At 39.1% G+C, this 23,099-nt stretch overlaps 1 protein-coding gene across 3 annotated transcripts in view; it reads left to right on the top strand.

The window, feature by feature from the left end:
• PJA2 (praja ring finger ubiquitin ligase 2) overlaps positions 1-7,102 on the top strand; it is a 37,290-nt gene extending 30,188 nt beyond the window's left edge. For all 3 annotated transcript variants that reach the window (XM_066988065.1, XM_013191207.3, XM_066988066.1), the window contains 3 exons: positions 2,089-2,203; positions 2,519-2,634; positions 3,946-7,102. In XM_066988065.1, the coding sequence (XP_066844166.1) occupies positions 2,089-2,203; positions 2,519-2,634; positions 3,946-4,077 (363 nt within the window). In that variant the 3' untranslated portion in view covers positions 4,078-7,102. The remainder of the gene's footprint in view (positions 1-2,088; positions 2,204-2,518; positions 2,635-3,945) is intronic.
• Positions 7,103-23,099: the final 15,997 nt, after the last annotated feature.

Below are 23,099 nucleotides of genomic sequence, written 5' to 3'. Positions count from 1 at the left end.
ATTATAGCTCAGTTTTCAGGGGAAAAAAACTATCCAGCAAAACAAAGTTGCTATACCTGGGTGACGAGGGGAGGGAGAGTTCTGTCACAATTGTTAGATTTGGAGGGGAGAAAAAGCAAATGCATATTAAAAGCAAACAAAAAAGCCATCTTCTATAAGACTCTTGGGTTCTGCTAAGCACTTTGTCCTTAATGACCTATGTATGTGGGTTTTTCTTTTTTTGTACTATCACTTTTTAAAGAAGTTACTTAACTGAAAGTGTTAGAGTAGCAGTGTAGAACAGGTTGGGTGTGTCTGCATTGTTAGTGATCTCATTTTTGAGTATTTCCTGTGCTGGTTCATAGCTGTGAGGTGCTCACACACCTGTAGCCCATAACAGCCCTGGTTTTAGTAGTGTCCAACGTGGCTTATGGAACATGGAGCAGTAAACAGTCACACATGAAATAAGAGAAAATTAGGGTATCTTTGAAGCCTCGAAAAAGTTGTAAGTTATAAAATGGACCTTTCTTAGGTTTGCTTTTTTTGAAGATGTAGTTTTAAACATCATTTAAAGTCATTGCGTCTGTGGTGCTTGCTAGTTATGTAGCTTTCAAAAAGCAAACAGTACAATGTGAATTATTTTCTGTTTTGTTGTGCTAATACTGGGTATAGGCACAGAGGTTTGACACAGGTAATACTGCATCCTTCTGTCTGCCTTGGAGCTTATCTAGCTTTTCCAGCTGTAGTAGTTAATCTAATTAAATACAATACTACTGTCTACAAGTTATTCTCAGACCTTCACAGCAGTAGCAAAATACCATTACAAATACTGAAGTTATCCTAATGGTAGTACGGCAGCATTGTCTGTTGTGGCAGAACAGAATGGTTTTAAGCTGTTGAATTTGAGGAATGTACTTGTTTTGCAAGTAGACTTGCGTATTGCACCACAGCTAACTGTTCCAGGGTTTGCTTTAAACTGGCATTTCTAGGTGAGAATACTTGTGGCAGTAGGAGCTGTAAGTATTTGTTAGCTCATGCTGATCTCTGTGTTACCACAAATATTTGACTGTAGGTGTAAAGCTGTTAGGTGGAATGGTTGCCCAAGCTACCTTGCCACTCTGACAAGAGCAGATACATAGTCAGACTGCAGCTGATAACTTTCTGTAAAGATCCAGAGGAAAGACTCGTGAAAGTAATCCAATGTTTCTCTAGTTTGTTTTTCAGTTATTAGGTAAACCACTGACACTGTAAAAATGTCAGTTTCTCTTAAAATTCTCGCCTGGAAGTTTGTCTATTAGAATAAATACATTTCATCCTGCTAAGAACAGTAAGTAGTTGTACTTGAGGGCTGTGCATAGTTCATTCAGAATATGAACTCAGTGCTTATGTGTTTGTGGCTCTTCAGTTTTAGTCTGCTGTATTGCTTAATCAGGTATATCTCGTACATTTCTTAGAACCTAGATTTGCTATATTTGCTTTCTTGCTATTTTTTCTTCTGCTGAAGATCTTTTCACTTTCAATGTCTTAGGTGGTCGAATGTATGATGTAAACATCAAATCTGCCTGCTTTGGCATTGGGGTCATAGTGGTTTTGTATGGTGAAAAATTAAATTTTAAGTTTCAAAACAGGATGAATTCAAAGAGCAGGCTGTCTTAGGTAATTATACAGATGAGAAACATCTCTGTGGATCCTGCTTTTTTCCTGAATGCTTACATTAACAGTCTAGTCCAAGTACTTGATGTTTTTCTTCATATCTGGGTAATGCTGTAGTTGAAGCCAAGAAACAAATTAATAAACTTATTTTCAGAACATGAAATGTAATGACAGTTTTGTACTGGCAAGTTTTATTGCATTTTTGACTTGTTCTCTTTCCTGAAATTTTGTAACATGAGCAAACATTCATTACAGAATAAGTTGTGAGTCTGTCCTGATATTTTGAGAAGTCTTAAAAACAAGCTGTTACTGTTTTGACCTTCAGTTTCAGCTCATTCATTACAAAAATAAAAATGATGTAACGGTTAGTCTGACAGGGTTCCTTTTCTTGCTTATTTGTTTTTATATGGAATGTTGCATTTGTAAGAGAACTTGGTCTCTGCTCACCCTTTTCAGAATGCTCTGGCACATTTGGAGTCCCTTGGATTTGATGTTGAACAGGCTCATCCACCAGCTACTCAAGAAAGCATAGATCGTCTGCCACAGATTATCGTCACAGATGACCATAATGGTATGGAAAAAACAATTAAGTATTAATTTCTGCAAAGCTTATAAGAACAAACTTAGGTTTTTATAATAGCATAGATATAGTATTTAAATGTACTATGCAGCTGACAAGGCTGTTCTAAGGTTTTAAATTTTGAACTAGACTGAATATAACCTTGGTCAGTTTGGAAAATAAATCTTTACTTCAGTAAGTGTGATTGTATTTCATAATCATTGTTGATACTTTTGATATATATTGGTTTTAACTTCAATTAATCTTAGATGTAAAAAAAAAAATCACAACCAAAAACCTAATGCTTTTTCTATTTCATGGCTGTAGGTCAAGACCAGTGTTGTACTATCTGTTGCAGTGAATATGTGAAAGATGAAATCTTAACAGAGCTACCCTGTCATCATTTGTTTCACAAGCCCTGTGTCACTCTTTGGTTACAGAAGGTAATTAAAACAGGATGCTTTTTTTTTTGAGTACTTGTGTTCTAGTAGGAGACCTATTAAAACCTTTAGAAAAAGTGGGAGGAAATGCCATGAAATAACTGCCTGTTACTTATATGCATTATGGGACCAAGTTCTAATGCAAATGAGGAGAGTAATTTATATCCATAATCACGTGAAGGGGAATGACCTGGCCTTTGTTAGGCATGGGTGTTAATGTAAATATTATATGTATAAATAAACTGAATACTATAAATCCTTAAATCTGAATGCTTATTTATGTAGACTGGAGTGTAGTGGTGTTTGAATGGGAGAGGAGTTTTGTCTGGAAAAACGTGGTGTGCTTTCAGTAAGAATGAAGGAGACATGAGTTATACTTCAGTTAGTTAAGAGAAGTTTTCTTTACTATACCCTACCTTGAAGTGAAGGTAATGGCTTGGTTTCCTCTGAAGAGAACCAAGTATCTGTCCTGCCAGAATACGTTGGGCCCATTTGTTGTAACAGGTATTGTTGAAGAAATAAAGAGGAAGTAAGAATCTGCTAGAATACATGTAGATTAATTTACAGCATGAACCTTTGGTAAACCAATTGTATTAGACTTTGTTTTAATCATCTGTAATTAGCTTTTCCTTCAAAATATTGAGCATCATGCTGAGATGAGACTAAAAACTAATTGATTTACTAGTATTTTTGTCCACACACTTGCACCCTGCTTTACAGACAGAATGAACCTGGACTTGATGGCTCTCAAATAGTTTGTTAGAAAGTGCTGAGCCTACAAGGTAATGCATCATTTCCTCAGGAACTACACAAAGAAGGTTAATTGATTCAGACTAGGGAGATCAGATGACCTCTAGCATGAATTCTTGGTGGGTTTATATTTTTTGTACCCTAATAGTGTTGATTTCAAGGTAAATATTGCTTGTATTATGCCTTACTTTTTTCTGCTGTCACAGTAAACTGCTCTTGCTGATGACGATGATGTAATACTTTTGTTAGATTTGGGTTGTACAAAGTTTTTTATTTTGGAGTAAAGGGGCAAATATAAGAGTTCCCAAATGTAAAATCTTCACTTTGAAGAAGACCTTGCTGGAGTCTGATGTAACCTTCATACACCTGGTGTAAGAACAAAATGCACCTTTTATCAGAGATATAAGATTTTTTTAGCTCCAGTTATCTGTCCTGTCAAATGTGACTTTGAGACAGTGCTGTTGTTAAGACATGAAATACTGTGTAAATCATAAACTTTAGCTTTTCGATGAAACTGAATGCAAACTATGCAAATGACCCACTTTTTTCCTCTTTTTCCTGTAGTCGGGAACATGCCCTGTTTGTCGCCACGTGCTTGCACCCATGCTTCCTGAAGCAGCTGCTACAACTGCTTCCATTCTATCTGATCATGATTCCTCATCTTCTGCTCAGGATGTTACAGGAGCTCCAAACTAGCATCTGAAATGAAGTCTCCTTTGCCAAAATAAAAATGTTAACTTTGCCTGTTAAATTACAATGTGAAAACAATTATATATAAAATATTATATGTAAAATACTTTATATATTATATATTTCAGTTTAGGAAGAAGATGCAAGAATTTATAAACTTGTTTAGGTTTACAATAGTTTGTTTTCAAAAAAAGCTTGAAGAATGTGCACCCCTTTTTACATGATAGAATGTTGCTGGTAACTGTAGTGTCTAAAGCTTGTATTATGACAAATTTGTCCAAAAAGATAATTAATGTGGCACTTTCTCTTTACTTTCTCTTTAAGTTCCTGCAGCTGCAGTGCAGTTGTAGCTTACTGAAGTTATGCTTATCTGTTTTTCATAACTGAACTACTTGCCAACGAGTGACTGTAATGGATCTCTCTTTTACATCAAATGCAGAGATCTTCTTTGACAACAGTACAGTTTGGTTTCACTGGAAATAAGTTTCACCAAGAAACAGTATTTTACCCCTTTATTCCGTATTAACAGCATTTCTGATATTATGAAGAAAGTTTAATTGCTGATACCTGGACTTTTTTTTTACAAATGCTAATGCTATTTTTAAGACTACGTCCTCAATAAGTGTATGAACTTTGGAACTTCAACACTTGATATTCTGAGTTTCTAAGAGGCTGAATCCATAAAAGCTGGGCAGCTGTTTCCTTCAAGTTCTACTTAAATTCCACTGTATTAACTAGGTCTCCTGTACTTTCTCCTTCATGCACGTACATCCTCTCATTACTAGATATATTTATTTTTCTTATATATAAGGAGTGGGGTTACTTTCCTAATACAGTTGTAATTAAAATATCTCTTAGTCTTAAATCTGAACAAGGTAGTAAGAACATTACATACCTAATAGCCATGTATTCAAATGTATTTTTCAATTAGGGTAACTCCTGTGAAGCTATTTCAGAAATTAAAGAATGAATGTTTCCAGTGTTGCATACCCACTTAACCCACTTGTTGCAGTGGGTTATGCTACACTTAATATTTTGAAGGAGAAAAGTTCTAGAAACTGCAGTCTTATTTCTCTAAATAATACTATGTCCCTTAAAGTTTTTTCATATACCGAAGTTACTCTTAGAGCGCAGGAAGTTAAGATTTTGATCTGTGTATATGCGCTAATAGCTGTGCAAATCTCTTCTGTGGCTATTGGATAGACATGTGATTCCTATAATGGGAATAATATAAAAGGGATCAAATCCAAACAGTCTTAAAACAATTACAGTTTCTTCCACTAACTATTAGTTAAATTAGGCTCTTAGAAAGGAAGAGTGATTTTTGGGAAAGTGGTATTACAGTAGCTCTTCCCTAGTGCTTAGATTATTGCTGTCATCAGTGTCATTCTTTACAAATATTAATTTCTTCTTTAAATAACAGTCAAATATAGTGTACCCTTCAAAATAAAACAAGTGTTACTGTAGTGTAGTTTGTGGAGTGCAGCAGAACAAAGAATGGATAGCAGCTGCCATTGGTATATTCATGAGAATTTAGGTGATGCAGTTCCAAACCGTGGAGTACAAGGAAACCACAACAATTGGATATTGGTGAAAAGTGGTAGAAGCATGGTTAGCACAGCTCCTTATTTTTCGTAGTAAAACTCTATAGTCCCTGAAGTTGCCATCAGCAGGATTGGGGGAAATGTGACAAGGAACATACGCTGAACATATTCTTACAGGCATGCTTACTGGGACACTTACTCTCTTCCAAGAAGCAGTATAATTTTTCCATATCTCTATTACAAACAGGGCTGGGGAGAATGATCTGTAGCTACCAAGTACACCAGATGATAAAGAGTTAATACAGCCCTTATTGTTGTTTGAGGATCTTTAGGGGATATATGTACATTTCAGACAAAAGTATAAATGAAGACATTCATATTCCTGGCTGGGGTAGGGAACAGACCAGCAGAAGGATGGGTTTTACTGCCTAGTAATATCAGACTTGTTCTTGAGGGTGTTGTTCGTCAGTAGCTTCACGCTGCAGCAAATGCTGTAGCAGGTACTTAAACCAGGCTGCGTTCTGTTTCAGTCTGGAACAGTACAGTATGCTGGCCTTCATTTAATCCCTTAGGAATAGGGTTTTACAAAGAGGATTACTTGAGCTTCTGGGGCAAGATCTGGAAGTGCTCTTGCTAGATGCTTTTGATTCCAGACTTACCCAGCAGTGTCAAGAGTTAAGAAAGAAGCAGCTGTTGGGCTTTTTCCCTCCTTGTCTGTTGCTGGCCTCAGTACTGGCATCTTCCTATTTCTAAACAACCAATAAACAACTGCCTGAGAAATGTGTTCAAGCTTTTTTTTGTTGTTGTTTAACTCGAATGTAGAGGAGTCACTTACAGATCTTTTGTGGCTCCTCAGCTGAGGAACTAACAGATGAAAGACCTTCAACAGGGTGTCTGAAAAGTATATGCTAGGTCATGCTCAGGTTACCAGAATTGTCCTGCAACACCTAGGAAGAGTCACGATCCAGAAATTTGGATCATTTGTCCAAATGCCTGTTGTGATTTTTTTTTGGTATATAAAATTTCATCAGCTTGCTGTGCAGATTAAGTGGTTCATGCTTCAAATGTAAAATTGTTTGGTTAAAGTGGCCCTAGTTCATCTGAAGGCCTTGCAAAGTATAATGTTTTCCTAAGAAAAAAATTAAAATAAAAAAATAATTTGCTCAAAGGGAATTTTCTGGTAAAACCTTCTATCTACATGAAGAAAATTTTTGCTGTTATGTAAAAATAAGTATTCAATGGGAAAGAAGAAGGAAATGTGAAAAGCAAACCTGCTACTACTAAATGTTTGTGTTGTCTTTACATGCACTGGTGAAATGGAAGTGTCTAAATTAAAAGTCTAAGGGAGACCATAAAAGTGGATAGACTAATTACCTACTTGGAATAAAGTTTAAATAAAAGTTATGGTACAAAACATGTTTCTAATAAACTATATGATGTAAACTGTTTATTAAACATAATAAAACATTTCCATTCCAAATTTAAAATGGGTGTTTTGGATATTTTGTTTAAAACAAAAAGTAGACTTTTTATTTTGTTTATTCCTTTCTAATTTGTTTCAGCTATTAGACATGCAGGCAACATATATTTTGTAAACACGTATAATGAAAGCAGCTAACTTAACATGAAGAAAACCTCCTTCAAGTTGAAGGGATAGTTATGTTTAGTTGTGGCAATGCATGTTTTAGGATTTCCATTCAGGTTACTTGGGATGCTGTCTGTTAACACTCACAGCTCTGGAGATGCCTGCTTTAAATAACACAGAGGGTTCCTGTTCCACTCCCTCCATCCCCCCATGCTTTGTTGGTCTGTGCTTAACATCTGGGGGAGGCAATGGGTGGGGGCTGTTTTGTTGGTAAGAGCTGTAAAAATATGATTCTTGTCTCTTCAAAAATAACTTCTTAAAAGCCATATAAGCTGTTATATTGCCAGTGAATAGTTATGTCTTTTGTATTTTGGACAGAGACTTGTAGTAGCTAAATTCTGTTCTGGGTTCTTAACCTCTTACATGAGGTCAAGGGGCTATCACAAACCTAGGAGCCCTTTGAGGGACTGGCAAGCTGACGACACTGGGGAACTCCCCGTTCTCTTAAACGTTGATTTAATTTATTTATTGGCTCTTCCAAGAGACAGAAAAACCTGCTAGGTCTGAACACAATTCCTCTGGTTATTTCTTCATCAGTTTTCTTCGGTCCTGGCTCAGATTGGAAGTGCTGAGCTGAAGCTCTTGCTGCAGGCAGTTTTTCTTCTGCCCAAGTTCACCAGCCGTAGCTATTTCAGGGCTCTGCACCAGTGACTCCACTTATTGTTTGGCACTTGGTGTGCAGTTAGCTCTGATGCTCAACAGCCTCGTAGCCTCAGCATGTGCTGCCACTTTGTCCCTAGCAGTTCCCTTGAATCTTCATACTTTGTCTAAAGTAAATCTGCCCCTGGCGTTCTGCATGCGTGCAATGGTGCCATGCCATCCTGCCTCAAAGTACAGCTCGAGTGCATCAGCGTTCAGGCTCAGTTCTCCAGGCCTGGATTCACCGAGCATCAGAGTGACCTTTTGCTCTGTGGGGGAACTATCTGCTCTGTATCTGATGAGACTTGGCCGTAAAACAAACAAACAAATCTCAGCCTAGCAGTGTGCAAAACCCTAACAATCTATTTTGAACAAGCAGTCCTTTCCTGTCCCGAGCATGTTCAGAATATTTTCTTTGCATTGCTTTTTAAAAGATTTTTTAAAGATTTTTTAAAGATATTTGTGCAGGAGTTATCAGGGCTGATCAATAGAGCTTTAAACTAGATTTGAAGGGGGAAGGGGATAAAACTAGCCTCTCTGGTAATAAGCTATATGACAGCATGCCAAAATTTGAAGGGCTGTGTACTAGTGAGGCCCATCAGTCTGCTCCATGAGGTGCCAGGTACCTTGGAGCAGATTTGAAATGTTTCTATACCAACGCACACAGCATGAGGAACAAGCAAGAGGAGCTGGGAGCCCTGGCTCTGTCCCAGAGCCACAACATTGTTGGTGTAAGCAGATCTGGTGGGAAGAGTCCTGTGACTGGTGTATTGCGATGGATGGTTACAGGCTCTTCAGAAGGGATAGGCAGGGCGGGTGAGGCAGGGTGCTGGTGCTGCATATAACGGAGGGGCTGGGCTGTACCAAGCTTGCAGATGGTGATGATATGTTTGAAAGCCTCTGGGTAAGGATTAAGGGACAAACAAATAAAGGAGATGTTGTTGGGGGAGTCTACTACATGTCATCCAGCTGGGATGATGACACCAATGAGTTATTCTACACAGAACTAAGAGAGACTGCTCCAAGAGCGGCCCTTGTCCTTATGGGTTACTTCAAAGTGCCAAATGTTAACTGGGAATACTGCACAGCTGATAGAAACAGGAGATTCCTAAAACACCTTGGTGATAACTTCTTGGTACAGGTACTAAGAGAGCTGATGAGGAAAGGTGCCCTCTTAGATCTGTTGTTGCTTGTACACAGAGAGGGTCTTGTGGGCAAAGTGGTGATTGGCGGCCATCTTGGCCATAGTGACCACGCAGTACTCGGATTGAAAATCGTTGGTGATTGAAGGAAAACTGCCACCAAAACTTCAACCCTGGGTATGGGGTGTCCTAGTTTCAGCTGGGATAGAGTTGATATTCTTCCTAGTAGCTGATGTATTTTGGATTTAGGATGAGAATAATGCTGATAACACACTGATGATTAGTTATCGCTGAGCAGTACTCACACAGAACCAAGGACTTTTCAGCCTCTGGTGCTGCCCTGCCAGTGAGGAGGCTGGGGGTGCACCAGGAGCTGGGAGGGGAAACAGCCAGGACAGCTGGCCCAGGCTGGCCAGAGGGATGTCCCATACTCTGTGGTGTCGTGCTCAGCAATAAAAGCTGGGGGGGAGTTGGCCGGGGAGGGCTGCCACTTCTTGGGTTCCAGCTGGGCATCGGTCATCGGGTGGTGAGTAATTGTATTGTGCATCAACTGCCTTGTAAGTTCTTTTATCGTTAGTATTTTTTCCCTTTTTTTTTCTGTCCTATTAAACTGTCTTTATCTCAGCCCATGACATTTTTGCCCTTTTTTTTTTCACAATTCTCTCCCCAGTCCAACTGTTGAGGAGGAGCAAGCGAACAGCTGTATGATGCTTAGCTGCCCTCTGGGTTACACCACAAAAGGTGAGAGCCGACTTCAGGCTGCCGAGGGAACTAGTTAGTAAGGTCCCCTGCAAAACTGCTTTTGGAGATGTTGGTGACTATTAGTGCCAGTCACTTTTTAAGTACCACCTCATAAGAGCACAGGAGCAGGTGATTCCAAAATGTTGGAAGTCAAGCAGGCGGGGCAGAAGGCCACTGGAAGCAAGTTCAGGTGACATGGGAAGACCTCAGAGATGCCGTCCGAGTTCATCACTATAGAGAGAATTCACGTGGACAAAGCTTAATTAGAGTTGAAACTGGCCAGTACTTTGGGGGACAATAAAAAGGGCTTATCATCACTGAATGAAGTGTCTTTGGGAAGCTTGTTCTAGCCCAAGAAGCCAAGAGGAAAACAAAATTAAAAATAATAGTAATAATAATTCCTCCTTGACTGGCTGTTCTTTTACCTTGAAAAAAAATATATTTTTTTTTTCCTATTTGGCACTTGTTTTCTTGAGGCAGAAGTAATGAAGTTTTGTTGAAAACCGAGTGTATCCAAAGAGTGCCTTTTAAAAACTGATTATGGGTGTTTGTTTTTTTTCCATAGTGAACTGTAGATCAGCCAGCAAATATTAGTGGATAGAACTGTATTAATGCAGGAGAGAAACCGGGTGACAATCATTTCTATGTATCCTTCAGCTGTGTAAATTTAATATCAAGGGTAAAATCAGTGATCAGGAGTCCTGAGGTGCCCCCAGCTGTTACTGGAAATTCTGCTACCTAGTCATTTAAATCCTGTCCAAACTATCCGAAACAGAATTTGGTAACTGTCAGAATCAAGGGAATATAAGGCTTCAACATGTGCTCGTGAGCTCACGTCTAAATCCTCAAATACACCATAATATAATAATTAAAAAACAAAAAGTTCTCTTTCCTATGTTTGAGAGTAAAATCTGTCAGATAATTTTAAGTGGTGGAAAGGACGATATTTTGCTGAGAAAATTATATATTTGTACAGATGTAATTTTAATATATGCTCTCAAAATATATATCCAGGTACATTATCTTTTGTTTTGAACTTGCAAAATTATCAGTCCTAAAAAGGCTCATTGTGTTTTAGTGAATTAATTTAAGACTATCACTGTAAGTGACACATTTTAAAGCAGCAGCATCAGAGTTACATTTATTCTTTCATAAAACAAAGGTACGCAGCCATAGGAATTCCATTCCGCATTCTCCTTGTAATAGGGCAGTCTTTCAGTGTGACAGAGTAATGCTGTGAGCACATCTGAATTGATACTGTAAATTTAGTGCTATAGGTGCATTTGTTGCTATAGGTATTCCGTTCTGAAAAATGTCAAAGGTAGGAGAAAAATAAAAGAGTTTCATAATTTGAATTTTACTTTATCTCTGTTTTTCCTATCTACACTTTCACCTGCATTTTGTGTTGTTGTGTGCTTTAGGATATTCACAAGAGAAAAGAGATAGGAAAATACATTGGTTGTGTGCAGTCCTTTAGTCAATATGGTGCACGCAAACAACTAAGACATCATTATTTTGGCAAGAGAACGAATATCATTATGGGGAGAATAAGCCTTTTTTCTTCATAGTCTAATAAGCAAAATCTATACTTACAGATCTTTGTTGTCCTAAAATTCCACATAACTGCTTTTTCTCAGTGTTAAGCCTCTCAGTAGATAATTACCTTGCTTTGAGGTGTATAGTATAAGAGAAAGCAACTAATGATGGTTATTAATTAATAAGTATGAGAGTTTAATGATTGGCCAAAATTCAAAGGGCACAATTTTCATCCATACCAGAGTTATATTGTGCTCCTGAGGCATAGAAAAAGCTTTCAAGAATAAGAAAAGAATTACTAGGTAACAAAAAGGAAATACAGTGTAAAGAGGATTACAGTCCAATTGTGGGTGGGTTTGTTTTTTTTGTTTGTTTGTTTGTTTGTTGGTTGGTTGGTTGGTTGGTTGTTTTTCTTAATCAGATTTTGAAACAAAGTAAAAACAAGCCCTTTTCTCAGCTGTGAAGCAAAACTGTCTTCAGGTTGCCAGACCCAAGCCTCTGAGAAGATATCAAGGAAGTCAATTAAAACTAATATAGTGGGAAGAATACATTTTCAAAGTAAGGTTTGGAATTTTATGTCAGATTTTCCAACTGAAAAGAAGCAATAGCTAATTAAGTGTTCTAACCACAGTGGTAAGATTAATAACAGGTAGGAGCTGGGGATTGTTTTATAGCTTCCTGATATAGCAGGAGAATCTGCAAGATTAGAAATGATGGCAGTCAATCTTTATTGTATACTGAGTACTGTGACCTGTTAATGCACAAGATCATCTCTGTCAGAGTAGAAAGGTTTCACCATGTATGAGTGGAATTCTCTCTTCTTGCTAAAACCAGAAATGCACAAAATGCTTTTCTAATGCTACTTTAATGTTACAGCAGGAAGGTTTTAGCTGCAGAAACACTGACTCAGATTTAAAAATACTGTTTGCATATTCCAGCCTGTTTGCTAGTAGGTGGATCCTATTTTAAGCTGGTAGTTTTTGATTTTTTAGTCAAAGGAAGATGTTCTTTTTAGCAGTGCTGTAAGTAAGCTCCTCTTAAGCTGTATCAGTGAAATGCATTGGAATCTGTATAGAGACAGATCTGTGTTTAAATGTGTCTTTGTCTTCTTTGTTGTGTTACGTGGGAATGACAAGCTATATAGGAAGGGAGAAATTTTTGCTTTTAAGATTAAGAAGGGGACTTAGTCCTCATTACTTATATTAAAGCTAATGTTGGTCATGTTGGTCCTTGACACTCTGTCAAACCTACTTTTCTGTCTGTGTGAAAGATAACCAAATGGACCAACCCAAAGCAAATATAAAATTCTGAATTCTAACGTGCAGTAAGGCAAGCAAGTCCCATGGCAAGCACAGGAACCTGCCAATTAGCAGCTAAACAGTTATAACACCTATAAATTTTGTCTAGCACACTCCACGCTGCAATGATATCTGTCATCATCTCAAACCCTTTGGGCCTCACGTTGGTTGTCAAGAGGACAGTTGTGGTTTAGCCCTGGTGGGCAGCTGCTCCTCGCTCACTCTGCCCAGGTCGGGTGGGGAGAGAATTGGAAAGGTGAAAGTGCGAGAACTCATGGGCTGAGATAAAGGCAGCTCACTAGTAAAGCAAAAGCCACGTGCTCAAGTGACACCAAGTAGCGAATCCATTCACTGCTTCCCATAGGCAGGCAGGTGTTCAGCCACTCACAGCAAAGCAGGGCTCAGCACAAATAATGGTTTCTTGGGAATACAAACTCCATCACTCCAAACATCCTCCCCTTCCTCTTTCTTTACCTGGCCTGGCTTTTATTGCTGAGCATAACACCACATGGCATGAGACACCTCTTTGGCCAGCTTGGGCCCTCTGTCCTGGCTGTGTCCCCTCCCAGCTCCTGGTGCACCCCCAGCCTCCTCACTGGCAGGGCAGCACCAGAGGCTGAAAAGGCCTTGGCTCTGTGAGAGCACTGCTCTGCGACAGCTAAAAACGGTGTGTTTTCACCACTGTTTTCTTCATAATTCCAAAACACGGCATTGTGTGAGCATCTACAAGGAAAATCAACTGTCCTAGCCAAAACCATGACAGGAGGCTGTTTCTGAGCTATGAGCATTTGAGATAAGAACGAGAATCATCTTTTAAACAGAGAGGTGATGAAAAACAGCAGGTGGTCTTCAGCAGTCTGTGGTACCCACAGTCCACCTTCAGTTTTGTTTCTCCCTGTGACACAGCAAGTATCTTGCTTGAAGTTTTTGGACAAATTTCTAGTTCACTGCTTTTTTTGAACTTTCTTTGAAGAAAGACCATTTAGATCCTTTCCGTTCATGCAGTTTTCTTCTGAAACTAGATGGTGGAAAAAGGAGAAATGGGAACAGAGGAACTGTAGTCTTTTCAGTGAATCTAAATAACCCGCCTTACCAGCCAGGACCAAATCCAGTTGTGAAATAGAAGGGAGGGAGGCCAAAAGAAGTGCTCCACAACTCTGCTTTTTGCACAAAGTGTGTAAGGTTAGCAGGCACTGTTCTCTGGACCACTGCACTCTCCCAGCACTGCAGGAAAGGTGCAGCCCAATCACTACAACACATTCAGCACTCCCTGGGTCTAAATATTAACATGTGAGACAGTTTTCTTTCTGATGAGGAGGCATAGCTTGCACGTATTTGGTGACAGGGACACAGAGAAGGGTGTCAGTGTGCCCTGCAGGATGATCCAGTGCCATGTTCATAGTGCACACATCACCTGCAGAAGTGTCTCTGTCAGGAAATATAACAGCTCCTTTGGGATGTTTTACTGCATACTTTACTACTCTTATTTGTTTAGCATGTCTAATCAGAAGAATGAAGCATCATTTCATTTGTTGGAAAAGTATTTTCTGTTCTGTTTCTGAAAATGGCTTGATGAATAAAAGTATTATTAAACTAATTAGGTGTATCTTTGCTAGTATAGTCAATGCATGTTAGTGCAGAAGTATCTGAAAATACTTACACCTTCTGTATATTAGAGAAGGAAGATGATTCTGTGCATAATTCAGGCAGAGATAATCAAAGGAAACATCTAGATGTTTCATTTTCATAATTAACATATATTCAAATAGTAGTTTATATTTTTGAACAATTGTAAGTTATTTTTTTGTATGTTTTTGGTTTTGTACTTGGCATGCCAGTATTTTTAGCAATTATCCATCTTCTACCCTTTTTTATGCATGACATTAAAAATCCAAGGCAGATGACCATATTCCTTCCCATCTACCTTCTGCATTTTGAAGTTACCATCAATTTAGTATGATCTGCTAACCTGCATTAACATTCTGTTTGCCTTGTTACACGGCAGTTTGTAAGACACTGGAGAGCACTAGCTAGTCCCAGCTTTTCTAGAATAACAGAAGAACAGGTGCAATCAGGGAGCATACTGCAATGCAGGGTAGCAGCTTGTCAGATTTTGGACATTATTTCCTCAAGGAAAAAAAGGTGAGCATGTCAATGCTAATCATCTCCAGGTTTCTGTAGTTTTTGCTGCATAATTTCAGTGCTCACTGGATAACTATCTGCATACTAAGAGATAATACGATAGTATAATAACACAGTATCTGAATAAAGATTTTTTCCCATGTCTGGTTCATATTAAAGCTCAGGAGATGAGTTAGAAATCCTTTCAGGACTTTCAGGATTTGCATTATTCAAATGAAAACACATCGAACTTCTTAAAACATTGTGAGATAATGTTACATTGGGTTAACAAAAACAAACAAACTGCTTTTAATTATATATATTTATATTGGCTACAATAAGAAGTGGTCTTGATCTATCATTCTTTATTAAGAAAAGCTATTTATGTCTTTATGTATCACATTAAGGTTTGTTGACAATCTAGTTCTTCAAAATTTTTGCCATTCTCCCTGTACATAAAACTCAAATATATTTGCAATCCCCAAATGAAAGAGATGAAAGAGGCCATTGTTTTTACAAGACACACATCCTCATTCAGAGGAAAACAACTTTTTTTTTTTTTTTTGAGAGATGGAACAATGAGAGGGCAAGAAAGTTGCTGAGCCGCCTTCTGTTTCCTTAAATCAGTAAGTCTCTTCGCCTCTGTATGCATGAAAATTTGATGCATGTTGTAATGACTGATCTTGCAAAACATCAGAGTATGAATTAGAATGGCAAAACTTGCTGAGAGATGTTGTGAAAGTTCAGTCTGAAATCCTAAATTATATAGCCACTGCAAAGATGGTTATATGCTTGCAAGTATTTCCATTCTTTTCTGTGCTACTTAGAAAACTAATGAAGAAAGTTAGCATTAGGTGCTCAAGTGTTAGCCTTCCAGTCTTTAAATGACTTCATCATGGGCATATTATGTTTTCTCAACCATGACTAGTATCATTATTAACTTTTTCTCCGAGAATCTATGTAGCATAACTGAGTAGTGGTTTATAACTCAACGTGGAGAAGCAGGAGATTAAAAGCTGTCCTTCAATAACTAAATATGAAGAATACAGTGTGAAGGGGAAAAGAAAAGCTAGGTAATTTTCTAGCTGTTAAAATAACAATTCCACTGCCAGTTTTGTGGCTCCTTTAAAGGCAGTATTCCCACAGAAGTCAGTCAACTGAAATATTTGAATTTATTTAAAAACTTCTTCACAGTAGCATTATTCAGTGCAAAATTACAGTTCTTCTAAAAGCATTTGTTTGCCCCTGACTTTTTTCCTTAAGTTATTCATAAAACTCTAGACTGTGGCTTTTATAATTTTGACCTGGTTAAATTATATAATGCCAGGTAAAGCATTAGGGATCATCGTGAGAAGTACTTACAAGAAAAAAATAAAAATCGTCTCCTAATTGCTTGTATAAACTAGGGTAGGATTACACATAACATTAGGCAAGGACTGTGCAGCAAGGGTGGATGGGCTATGGCAGACAGAAATGCCTGGAAAACAAACTTTTTGCATAAAAATGGTCAGTCTTTGCCTGCCAGCTCTCTCATCGTTATCAGATTGCAGAGCAGTAGAGACAACCTGGGAGAGGTTACAGGAAGAACGAGAAGGAGGACAAGGCAGAGGCTTTATGGGGTTTGACAGGTAGTTTTGCAGAGGCATTATTATATCAGAAGGCATCTTGGTGCTTGAGACAAAAGTCTCTCCAGCACTGCACAATAGTGCATTTTACACATTTGCTATTGCATTTTGTCTTGTAAAACATTAGTTTCAAAAGTCATCCTGTTTTAAGTATCAAGTATATTTTAAGTCATACTGATTTAAAGAGAGCTGGGACTCTGAGCTGAGTCTTCTGGCTTATTCCCCTGGCATACCCCTTTTCTCTAGTATCGCTGGCAGCTAGTTTGTGCACGAAGACCCTCAAAGGTGGCCTCTACGTCTGCATGTATCCACCAGGGACTTAATGTGCATCACTATGGGACAGTATGCTCTAACAGATAATCACAGCACACTGCTTTTATGCTGTCCAAACCACAGCCCCAGTGTGACAGAACCCCTGAACCAGCATTTATTGAAGGAGACAAGGAGTGTTTGTGGAGCACTGAGTGGGAGACCACACGACCATGGGAATAGCCCAATAGCTGTTACATGGTGGGGATGTTCACAGTTCTCTGCAGCCCCTCTGCTGAGCTCTGCCCTGCCCTGCAGCACTCTGTGGGTTCAGCTGGAGACATCTCACGTGGAGCAACGGTACCTTGCTTCCTTCCCAAATGGGTAGCAGGAAGGAGATTTGATGCCCAAAAAGGGATTTGAGCCAATGGTCACTTTTGTGTCAAAAACATCTGTGCCCTTCTGAGAGCTTTAAAAGACAAAAAAGGTGTTACTGTCTTAGTGGTATGTTGCAATATCTGGAAGGAAGAATAAACTCTAATCTATTATGTTCGAAGTCATTACATAGATGGATTAGTGTTTAGATTTGTGTGTTTACAAACTGGTGCAATTCTGTGGTGATTGTATTGACAATATAATTTGAAAATAACTAAATGCAATTACATTTTTACAAGTGCAAGTAAGTCGCAGCATCTGCTTTCACTGTTACTAATGTACAATGTGCATCCATGCATATATGTACATAGGAGAGAATGATCAAATGTTGACACTAAGATGAGAAAGCAGTGGAAACAGATGGCTCGTTCACTTAAACACATATTCTCGTCAACTTCAGTAGAATAAAAATTCCCGATACACTTTTTTTGTATATGTTTATATATGAATATGAGTGTGTGTGTATAGGGTTGCTCTTAAAATACTTGCCTTGTCTTGGTCAGTCTGAACTTTTTCTCAGCAGTACATATATTAAATTTTATTTTATTTTATTTTTAATAAAAAATGAGTACAGCAGCAACTATTTTATTTGTACTAGAATCTCAGGAACAGTAGCATTTTGTGTTCTTGTTTAATCTTTTATGGCTAGAATGTATACCTAAGCCTAAGTGTACATAAATGTACTTATCACCTGCATATGGGAATACTTAATTCACAACTAGAATATATCTGGGATAACTTCACCTTGCTGTATTTCTGAAAAGTATTTTAAATGTGTTCATCTTGCAACACTGTCACTTCTGCTTTTTATTCTCTATTCATTTGAGAAGCAGCAGGATACTGAAACTGGAACTTTAAACAGACGGAGGGCAAAACTGGGTATTCTCTTGATTTCCTGATTTATTGGATAATTTCTTTTCTATGTGTTTTCTTTAATATAGCCATCAATAGCCATCACCTCTCTGGGTGTCAGTTAAAATGGCTTCGCCTGGTCACCTTGCCTCTGAAGTAAGGATCACATCTAACCATTAGATGTATCTCAAATCGAACATAATTATGTTGTTCTCAAAAGGAGATGACTTGGGCAGCAATCTTTAATGTATTTTAATCTATATGATTTGCCAAGTCACCTAAATTAACTAGTAAAATCAAATTCCAGTTCAGATGAATCCCTGAAATAATTACCATCTGTGGTTTGTAATTCCACAAGCAAACAGTAGCCATGTAACAGCAAACATGTAACCACGGGCATTGCACATGAAACTTCATCTTCAAAACCTCAGCCATATGTACAATGTACCCGTTGACAAGCTGCTCTTGCAATCTTCTGGAAGCTTGGTGTAATAGTCCCACGATCACCTGCAAAGCCAGCTAACGAACCCACTGTTAAATGGAATTAAACAACAGGCACCAGAACTTAGTGTTGAATCCCATCTGGAAAACATGCAATGGCCACAGGCCACATCATCACAGATCATGAACATTTATGAATGTAAGCATCATCAGGAATGGAAAGAAACTTGGACTACTCTTTCAAATTGTTTTGTATAAGAAAAATACCACCTCAAACACTGTGATATAACATGTAAACATTTAAGGGCAGTTGATAATTCCTGCACGATAGATTTTTAAAGGAAATTTCCATTATCTGTTTTGCAGTGTGTAATCAGAAAACTGCAAAGTAAGTTACTACTGTGAACCCACAAAAGTCCTTAGCAGTGCTTTGGCACTGTTAGTCCTAACATTCTGCATATGTGCATTGAGAAGAATGTAGTTCATAATAAATAATTGACAAAGCATGAATTCAGCATTTGCTCAAAACAAGAATGTGTTTGAGTGTTGGAAACTAGAAGCTTGAATTTGTCCTGTGCTGTTCTGGCATGTGGTATTATGGTATTAAGAAGGGAAATATGAGCGCTACATGGTAACTACATCCATTACACCGCTCTGAGCAATAGACTTTGGTTTTGGTTTTGAGTCTTGCTGACAGTCTGCACAGACACAGAGGCAGACTGTGTGTGGTTAGGTTCCCCAGCACATAAGCTTCAATTTGTGCCCTGCGTGGGTCATTCCCACTTGGAGGACCTCAGTGTCAGTGCTGCTCTTTTAGCCTTCCCTTTCATTAGGACTGCACATGATGATGGCATTTTTCCATCTCCACATTATTATATTTCAGTTATTTCATAACTCACATTGGATTAAATTAATCTCCTTTTAACTTTGAATCTATGGTGTTTAAAGCAGGATTTACTTTGGGCTATTGTAAATCTCATCTGTATAAGCAGATCAGGTTTTTTCTTCCTTTTTTTCCCTCCAGCTAATGTGCGGAAAGTGCCTGCCACTCTGCCCTGCCCTGCGTTACCTGTCCGTGGCGGAAGGCGCGCTGTTCTCATGGCAGCCAGTCACCGCTCACTTTGCCTCTGCCCAGAGCTGCAAGCACTGGCCTGAGCACTCTCATGGGATGCATGCACCAGGAGCAGCAAACTGATTATGTGACAAAAACACCCAAAGTCCTGTTTTGAGGAAACTTATTCAGCAAAGAACAGGACCCATAGGGTCCTGTTTTCTCCTTGGTAGGGAAAGTCCTGAGTTAGCTTGGTGACACTGAGCAGCTTGATCCAGTTTCACAGTGCTGTCTGTAGCTGACACACTCCACCTAGGAGCTCAGTGTAGCAGCCAGGGGTTTGTTCCTACTTGAGATTTCTGTTTGCAGATGGAGGGAGATTTAAATTGAAGCCATGTTTCCATTTCTATTAGTTTTTGTTGTTGGCATGGTTTCAGTTGCCCATACATCAACTGTCTTTAGTTGCCAGTGTTTGTAGTCATTTTAGACAGGATGTAAAGTCTGTTATGAGGGAATTTTTATATTTGAAAATCTGCAGGCTAGGAACAATTTTTTACAATTCACATGCATTTATGTATTCACTGCTCTGTAAAGTCAAGAGCACAAAACAACTTCTCCTGTTTTCAGTGTCTAGATCTGGAGAGCACATAGTCCCTTCCTGGCCTCCCTGGCCTCTGGGGCCAAACACCTCTCTCTGTCTTGTTCTCATTCATATTTTTCCAGTACTGACAGCACAGCAATGCGGACTGAAGTCCTTGACAGTCCTTTAGCTCAAAATTATTTTTGACTGTGGTTTCCTGGACAAATTTAATACTCTTTACCTTCACATGCCTAAGAAGAGACTAATGAGGCTTACTTTAACATATAAACTGTAGTGTTCATTCTGTGTGAGCTATAGTAGACTATTCCAATATTTATGCAAGAAATTACGTATCTTGTTCATCTGGAGTTTCACGTAAACAAACTAACAAAAAGGTTTCTTTTTTTGGATACTTGACATTAAGTCCTATTAAGGACTTCTGAGACCTGTGACTAACATTATGACAAATTATATGACTTGGTCCCAAGAGCCATTTTGAACTTAATATCATTCCAATTTGTTTTTCATTATTTCTAAGGACCTTCTTTTCTCTCAGGTGCCTTATATCTATTTTACTTCTAACTACATTCAGAAAACGATCATTGCAGAAGCATACCTTTACAGATGCATAAATTATTTTTTCAGAATATCTGCAACGTGATCCTTAAACCTCACTGAGACAAGAACAACTGAGCTGGGGGGGGACGAGGGGACAGGAAATGGAACCAGGGTATTTAGGGTATTTCTCTCTGACATTTTCTGGTTCTTGGATTTATTTATTTTTTTAATAATGTTTAAAAGAATCTCTAAATCAGTTTAGCAGTACTAATTTTTGTGTTAGCAAGAGGAATTTCTAAAGGTAATGGACTTTCATATTGATGGCAATGATGTCGCGTTAAGGGGTGTAACCGTTACAGGTCCGGTCGGATTCAGGGCACTGAACTATCACAATCACAGATTCAACAATAAGGCATTAACCAATATGGGTCTGGTCAGATTCAGAGCACTGAACTACCACGGTCACGGATTAACCAATAACGTATAACCGCCCTTACTCTAGTCGTGTTCAATGAGAACTATCACAGCTAGGAACAATGCCAGTAAGTGCAATTTATTACAGCAACAGGTACACATGATCTTTGGATTGCCAGCGATAGTTACTGTCTGCAAAAGCAAGCTAGCATGCATGAAATACACAGGTGCGCAGCCTGGAAATTAACGCGTTAAAAGGCACAAAGACTCTATAGAGATTTCTAAGTTTCTGCGGAGACACACAGTATAACCAAGTGTTCAAATCTTACCCAAAGGCGTCCCAGTGGGGGAGGGGGGGGGAGAGAGGCTCAGCCCATCAACTGATCCCAGGAGTCAGGAGGTCCTCGGGATGGTGTATTCCCTCGGGATGGTATCTCCCCTGATGGTGGTATCTTCCCTGATGATAGTATCTTCCCCAATGACAGTATCTTCCCCAACATCCCCCCTCTCTTAGGCCAATTTATATTATTTTCTTTTAGATAGAACTTGAGTGACTCTAGTCAAGCACATCTTAGTTATGATTGGTGAAAAGCTTTCCCATCTCCTTTTAAAGGAATAGGCTCTGACAAATTCAGAGTGCGTGATCAGTGAGGGGTGGTCACACTTTGGAGGTGGGTAGCTTTTGGGATGGAGGTGTTTTTTGGTATTATAATGATATTATAATGAACAAAAGTACACTAGAGTACAGCATTTGTCAAAACATGACAGGTCATTGGCTCAGGGTAGCAAAAAGTGCAGTTTATCAGTCTCGGTGTGCACAAGAACAATTGAGTCCCCACCTGGTCACAGAGCCTACCCGTGGTGTCTCCACTCCACTCTACGCTCCATACTGTTCCTTAGAGCCAGCACACCAGGTTCCCCCAGTGTGATAGCATCTAAGGTTGAAAGCCTAGGGAACGCTCAGGTAATGCAGCTACACCCTACCCTGAAAGCCTCTGCAATGTTGTACATTTTCTTTAAAATGTGAATGTTAGTTTTATTTTCCTAGTTACTTTAGGCAATTGCACCGCAAATGATGAACAGAAAGAATCATGAAAGACCAGATTTCTCACAATTTGCTGCCTTAAAACCATAGAGGTTCCTAGTTTTGGCAGCCTCTCCAGAGGCTCCCTGCATGTTCAATGCAAAGAAAAGCTGTTCTTGACTCCTTGTGGGTGGAAATCCTCCCTCTTCTCTCTTTCCCTTGGTTAGCCTATGCTAGAACGGCTTCCATGAGATGTTGAAATGGGGTGCCTATCTGCAGTGTCATACCAAGATTGGATGGGGAATGTGTGGTCCCCCAGCTGTACCTCTCGCAGGGCTGCCAGCAGCACACTGTTTTGACTGGGCTAAACTTCACAGAATCACAGAACCATGGAATATCCGAGTAGGAAGGGACCCACAAGGATCATCGAGTCCAACTCCTGGCACCACACAGGACCACACGAAAATCAGACCTTGTGCCTGAGAGCATTGTCCAAACGCTTGAACTCTGGCAGGCTCAGTGCTGTGACCACTGCCCTGGGCAGCCTGTCCCAGTGCCTGACCACCCTCTGGGTGCAGAACCTTTCCCTAACACCCAGCCCGACCCTCCCCTGTCCCAGCTCCATGCCGTTCCCTCGGGTCCTTAAGTGTTTTAATATGTGGTACTGCTAGTGCCAGTTAGCATTATATCTGAAGATAACATCTTCCAGAACAAAAACAGGGTGAAGAGTATGTCACTGTGAGGTAAAATGGCTTTACAACAAAAAATCTTTTTCTTTTTTTTTGTTCTTTGTGCCTCTTTTCTCACATTTTTCTCAGGAAAGGAAATTTAAGATTAGAAGTGGTAATGAAATCTCACCTAGAGCTGAACATAGTTACAGGATGCTTAAGCCCAGGCTCCTGAAGATGTACTTCTTTTATCTATTGCTCAATACAGAATTTCAGTAATGTATTCAGAATTCAGTTTACCTTTCTGTATTCATGGATTTTCGCCTCCACTTTTCACCTTCTCCTAACATCCCAGAGAAAAGTAAAAGTCTGTGGCAGTGGCTGCTAGGAGGAAATATAAAAAAGGTTAGGGAAAGAAAATTAACTCACATTAAACTGTGATATAATTCCTCCTTTGTATGAGGC

The sequence above is a fragment of the Anser cygnoides genome, chromosome Z (genome assembly GCF_040182565.1).
Source record: "Anser cygnoides isolate HZ-2024a breed goose chromosome Z, Taihu_goose_T2T_genome, whole genome shotgun sequence".
NCBI lineage: Eukaryota > Metazoa > Chordata > Aves > Anseriformes > Anatidae > Anser > Anser cygnoides.
This window is presented reverse-complemented; position numbering and strand designations above follow the sequence as displayed.